The 6,473-nt window shown below is 47.2% G+C and overlaps 1 protein-coding gene across 1 annotated transcript; it reads left to right on the forward strand.

Moving 5' to 3' along the window:
- Nucleotides 1–764: 764 nt before the first annotated feature.
- Nucleotides 765–6,361, forward strand: LOC140460500 (uncharacterized). The gene is made up of 2 exons (XM_072555065.1): nucleotides 765–930; nucleotides 3,449–6,361. Exon 2 carries the CDS (start codon nucleotides 3,822–3,824, stop codon nucleotides 4,794–4,796), a length of 975 nt encoding a protein of 324 aa, XP_072411166.1. The 5' UTR covers nucleotides 765–930; nucleotides 3,449–3,821; the 3' UTR covers nucleotides 4,797–6,361.
- The last annotated feature ends 112 nt before the right edge of the window (nucleotides 6,362–6,473 follow it).

Here is a 6,473-nt window from a genome sequence, read left to right on the forward strand (position 1 = left end):
CTCCTCCAAACCAACACACTCACACAGACTCTCTCTCATACACATGCGCTCTCTCAAATGCTCTCTCTCTCACACACACCCTCTCACAAACTTATACCCCATTACACACTCACACACACATGATCACTCGGTTTCTCCTGCACACACTTACACACATAAAGGTTTGTGGTTGAATTTGTACTTGCAGAATCGCATTTTATTTTGCTCAAAAACTCAGACACGTAAGATTCTGTAATACCACGATAGAAATAGAATCCGTCTGACCTAACATTGGGACGCAGACAGACTTTAACTTAACACCTTCAATGCATTATCTGATTGAGATGACACCTATTGTTAAAAGGTATTTTGAGAACGTAACTTTTGAAAAGTTCTGGAATTTACATGTGAAGAAATCAAAACTAACATGGTCATTCTAAAAGATGGTAGAGGTCAGCTAAAGTTGTTTGATATTCCATTCCATGACACTGCAATCCTGTTGCTATAAAGTCTGTGTGTTATGATTCTGCTCCACAACCAACCGATGGAGGAGCAGCGCTTCGAAAACTAGTGATTCCAAATGAACCTGTTGGGCAACAACGTGGCATTGTGTGATTTTTAACCTTGCAAATCTGTCAGTAATGCCAACACTTCCATACTGCGCATGCTACTCGGTGTCAGCAACGCACTGCGCATGTGCCCCGGTGTCAGCAAGCCATTACGCATGCCCACGCAACAAGCGGAAACACTCCGTAACCTTTTTTGGATGGACCAATGAGAAGCTCAGGAGGACCGGATGGAGACTGGTCCTCCTGCCAATCAGAGCAAACCCATCGTTTGGATGCGGAAGTCGGACCATGAACTTCTGAAATTGCTGCTGCTGCTCCTCTCTCTCTGAATGAAGATTGAGCTTTACCCGAGACTGCAACTTCCTTCCTCTGTCCAACATCTGTGAGTACAACACACTCTTTTCTCAACCCCGTTTCTATTCTGGGGTTGAGCTGTTGACTTGCAGGAACTGAAGGGAAACGGAGTGAATCCAGGGAGAGGACAGACTTGGAAAGTTCGTCCAGGTATTTTTTCAATGGCAAATACAGGAGAATTGACATTTCAGGCTCGAGCCTTTCATCAGTAATGATGTGTGGATGAACAAAGGGGCCTCTGCGTCCTTCTAATCCAGTTAGTGTAAGTTGTCAGACAGGTGCAGCAAGTAGTGAGTAAAGCAAGTGGTATATTAGCAAGAGGAATTGAGTTCAGAAGTGGGGACGCCTTCCTGCAGTTAGGGCGTAATTGAATATATCCAAGGTTGAGTTCATCTGATTTTTGAACAACAAAGAAGTAATGGTTATGGGGGAAGGCAAGACCAATCCAGATCAGTTATAGAAACAGACCCTTCAGTCCAACTAGTCCACGCTGACTACGTTCTCAAACTAAACTGGACCCACCTGCCTGTGTTTAACCTATATCCCTCTGAACCGTTTATATTGGAGTCATAGAGATGTACAACACAGAAACATACCCTTTGGTCCAATTTGTCCATGCCTACCAGTTATCCTAATTTAGTGTATTTGCCAGCCCTGGGCCCATATCCCTCGAACCCCTTCTATTATAGACCAATCCAAATGCCTTTTAAATTCTGTAATTATGCCAGTCTCCACCACTTCCTCTGGCTGGTCATTTCATACATGCACTACTCTGTGTGAAAAGGGTCCCCTTACATCTCTTTTATGTCTCTCCCAGTTCGCCCAAAGCCTTTAGTTCTGCACTCCCCCACCCCAGGAGAAGACTTTGTCTATTTACCCTATCCATGCCACGCAAAACCTGTGCGTGCTCCTGGTTGTCGGTGAAAACTGCGCGTGATCTTCTTTTGTTGGACCAATAGGAAGCCCTGGAGGACCGGAAGGAGCGTGTAATCAGAGACATCTCTATTGTCTCTGTCTCTCTCTCTCACAATCTCAATTTCTGGAGGGGACAGATTCTGGAAAAGTTGAGCCAGGTCTGTGTCTCAGTTGGCAAACTCATGGAAAATGCAGTACCACGATGTGAAGTGATAGCATTCCCTGTTGGGGGGTAAACAGCAGAAAGGAGATGCATTGTTTAAATGGTGATATATTGGGATGTGGAGAAAGGACTGCAAATGTTGGAGATCAAAGTCAAAAAGTGTGGTGCTCGAAAAGCACAGCAGATGAGGCAGCATCCGAGGAGCCGGTGAGTCCGCGTTACAGGTACGAGCCCTTCATCAGGAATGTGTATAAAGGGGCCTCAGCGTCCTTCCATACCAGTCAATGCCAGTTGTCACAGGTGCAGCAAGCAATGAGCAAAGCAGGTGTTATGTTAGCAAGAGGAATTGAGTCCAGAAGTGGGGATGTCTTCCTGCAGTTATGGGATCATTGAATATATTCAAGGCTCAGTTCATCTGATTTTGGAACAACAAAGAATTGGATGTTTATGGGGGAAGGCAAGAAAATGGTTTTCAGACCATTGCAGAACAGTTACCGAGTCAAACAGCACAGAAACAGTCCCTTCAGTCCAACTACTCCATGCTATGTTCTCAAATTAATCTAATTAATGTTTGGCCTCTATCCCTCTGTCACAAAGCTGGTCCTTTTACTAAAAGCTGGTCCTTCTTCTCAAGGATGCTGTGTCCTTGGTTTTTTTTCAGAGGGGTGGTAAAAAGACCCGGGCTCTGAAGCGACTGGTTTAGTACAGAGATGAAAAACGGTATTGGGAGGCATTTTTGGTTATATGTGAACAGATGAGACTTGAGGCCAAAGCTTTTATGTTTTAGAAATGACCTGTACAATAAAAGGGGAGTGGTCAGTCCTGAAAGCTGAAGTCTCGTTTGGGTGAGTTAAGCAGTGGTCTATGTGGAGAGAGGCTGCTAACACTGTCTCCTTCTGCCCTTCTAACTTCAACTGTAAGCCTCTGTTTCAGTTTTACTTTGTTTAAGGGATTTGTTTTCTTTTGGTACTGTTGTGTACTAGCATTGCGAAGAGTGTTAAGAGTTTCTCCACAGCTTGTACTGTACTTAATAAAGTTTTTTTGTTCACAGAAGTTGGCGTATTGCAGTGTAAGAAGCTCAAGCAAAAGAACTTAACAAAGGAACCTAAGGGATAAGTCTTTCATGCAGAAAGTGGCGTGTTTAAGAAAAGAGCTGTCAGAGGAAGTGGTGGGTGCTGGTACAATTATGACATTAAAAGGCATCTGGATGGGTATACGATTAGGAAGGGTTGAGACGATATGGGCCAAATGCTGGCAAATCGGCCGAGATTAGGTTAGGTTATCTAGTTGGCACGGATGAATTAGACCGAAGGGTCTGTTTCTGTGCCTAATATCTCTATCACTCTGGCTTGCCACTAACATTTGCCACATCTGTGTGTACAGTTTCTCTCTGGTGTCAGTGTCAATGCCTTGATATCTCACTCTTAACCGGACTGGCAGTGATGACTTTTGTAATCTTTTCTTACAGACTATCTGAAGACAGAAGTTTCAAAGTCAACAGATAAAGGGCTGATGTTCAAAATGTTGATTCTCCTGCTTCTCTGATGCTGCGCTTTTCCAGCGACGCAGTTTTTGACTCTGACTCTCCAGCGTCTCCAGTCCTCCCTTTCACGTCAGTGTCTGACAGTTACTCAGTCCATCAGGACCACAACAATTTTCAAATATGATTCTGTGAGAAGGAGCAAAGCTTTCTTTTTGGTTCCTGTTTGAGTACGGGGGCACTGGTTGAAAGACCCTACTGTTGCAGCGCACTGAGTGTGGAGCCTGAAACAACTCTACTGCCTGGAAAGAAGAATTCATGGCGGGGTTGTACACGTGTGTGTGCAGCTGAAGCTTCGGCCATGGAGAAACCCGAGGAAACACAACCTGTTGAGAAACCATGGAAGTGTGGCGACTGCAGGAAGGGCTTCTGTGTCCCATCTGTCCTGGCGGCTCATCACTGCAATCACACTGGGAAGAGGCCATTCTCCAGCCCCGAGCGGGCGAAGGGCTTTACTTGCTCCTGTGTCCTGCTAGCCCACCAGCATATACACACTGGTGAGAGGACGTCTTACTGCTCCATGTGCGGGAAAGGGTTCACTTGGGTGGACAACCTCCAGACCCACCAGCAATTCCACACAGGGGAGAGGCTCTTCAATTGCCACGAGTGCGGGAAAGCCTTCAGCACTTCCTCCGACCTGCTGAAGCACCGGCGAGTCCACACGGGGGAGAGGCCATTCAGCTGCCCCGAATGCGGGAAGGCCTTCAGCGACTCCTCCAACCTGCTGAGGCACTGGCGGGTCCACACGGGGGAGAGGCCCTTCAGCTGCCCAGAGTGTGGGAAGGCCTTCAGCAATTCCTCCAACCTGCTGGCCCATCAGCAGGTCCATTCTGGGGAGAGGCCCTTCAGCTGCCCAGAATGTGGGAAGGCCTTCAGCAATTCCTCCAACCTTCTGGCCCATCAGCGGGTCCACACGGGGGAGAGGCCCTTCAGCTGCCCAGAGTGCAGGAAGGCCTTTAGCAATTCCTCTGACCTGCTGAGACACCGGCGCATCCACACTGGGGAGAGGCCATTCGCCTGCCCTGAGTGTGGTAAGGCCTTCAGCAATTCCTCTGACCTGTTGTCCCACCGGCAGGTCCACACCAGGGAAAGGCCATTCAGCTGCCCCGAGTGTGGGAAGGGGTTCACCCGCTCCTCCAAACTGCTGGCCCACCAATGGGTCCACACCGGGGAGAAGCCGTTTGCCTGCCCCAACTGCGGGCGGAGGTTCACATTGTCCTGCAACTTGCAGAGGCACCAGCGGGGGCACCAGTGCATCGACAGGTCACGAAGCTGACCTGGGTTCAATTCCACCCTCAGGATGACAGTCTGTGTGTAGCTTTCACGATGCCCCCCCCCCACATCTGTATGGGTTACCTCTGAGTGCTCCGGTTTCCTTCCCCGGTCTAAAGGTGTGCAGGTTAGTTTGGATTGGCCCATCGAAATTGTCCCATAGTGTTCAGGGATGTGTAGGTGTGGTGCATTAGTTGGGGTAAATGGAGAGGAATAGGGATAAGGGAATGGGTCTGGCTGGGTTACTCTGCGAGGGACAGTGTGAACTTGTTGGGCCAAAGGACCTGTTTCCATACTGTAGGGAATCTAATCTTAAAAAAAATTTCCTCCAAGCGATACTGATAAAATATGCCGAGTTGGACAAAGTATCCCATCAAGTTTGAGACAAACCCAGGGTTGAAGAAGTCGGAAGTCACATGACACCATGTTACAGTGCAACAAGTTTATTTGAAATCACAAGCTTTAGGAGCATTGCTCTTTCATGAGTGCTGCTCCTTCATCACTTCATCTGGTGCCATGTGACTTCTGACCTTATCCTCCCCAATTCAACACCAGCACCTCTGCATCAGAGTTGACGAATGAGATTGGATTTTATTCGGCCTGATTTAGTGAGATGATCATTTGGAAACTCAAAACTGTCGGACTGACAAAGCGACACGAATCATAGAGTCCCACAGCAGGAGACAGGCCCTTCGGTCCAACATTGTCCATACTGACCAAACTGTCCATCAACACTAAGCCCATTTCCCTGCACTTGGCCCATTTCCTATCCACGTATTTGTCCAAATGCCTTTTAACTGTTGTTAATGTACCACCTCAACCACTTGCGCTGGCATCTCATTCCATATGTCTACCACCGTCTGCATAAATAAAGTTGCCCCTCACGTTCCCTTTTATTCTTTTTCCTCTAACCTTAAACTGATGCCCTCTCGCCCTCACATCCCCAACCCTGGGGTAAAAGTCTGAGTGCATTCACCCTCTCACAATCTCTTCACTTCTCTAAGGGCCTCTCTCAGTCTCTAATGCTCTAAATAAAAATATCTTAGCTTGTCCAACCTCTCCCTTTTACACAGACCCTTGAATCCTGGTAACATCCTTGTATATGTCTTCAGCACTCTTCCAAGTTGAATAACATATTTGTTATAGACACTGCCCTGACTACATATTTTGTTGGAGAAAGAGGACCAAATATTATCCAAACTGGATAATCTGGCTGATGGGACAGGAAACCACTTCCTTTCTTGAGACAAGTCTCCTGGAGAGAACTGGCTGGCTGACTGATCTACTGACCCTCACAGTGCCCCACTGCCCTCAGTTATCTGGAGGGAGTCCACACATTTGCCTAAGGTGGTGCTTGAAACCTTTGTCATCTTTGGGATGGATCCCCATTCATTCCGTGCTATGGAGTCATGCAGCCTGGAAACAGACCCTTCAGACCAACCAGTCCATGATCCCCAACTAAACTAGTGCCACCCATCTGCTCCTGGCCTGTATCCAGTTTGTTAATAGTTTTGTTCATTTGTTCACCGTGATAGTTGGATAAATAAATTGCTGATTGTTGATTTTAAAGTGTTGAGGATTTATTCTTATCACTAGAGCAGGTCACACCACTTTTCATGCTAATTTTACAGATTATTGGGCGACACGCTTCTCTGGGTGTTTCTGTTTGAGAAAGGCGGTG

This window comes from Chiloscyllium punctatum, chromosome 36, assembly GCF_047496795.1.
Source record: "Chiloscyllium punctatum isolate Juve2018m chromosome 36, sChiPun1.3, whole genome shotgun sequence".
Taxonomy (NCBI): domain Eukaryota; kingdom Metazoa; phylum Chordata; class Chondrichthyes; order Orectolobiformes; family Hemiscylliidae; genus Chiloscyllium; species Chiloscyllium punctatum.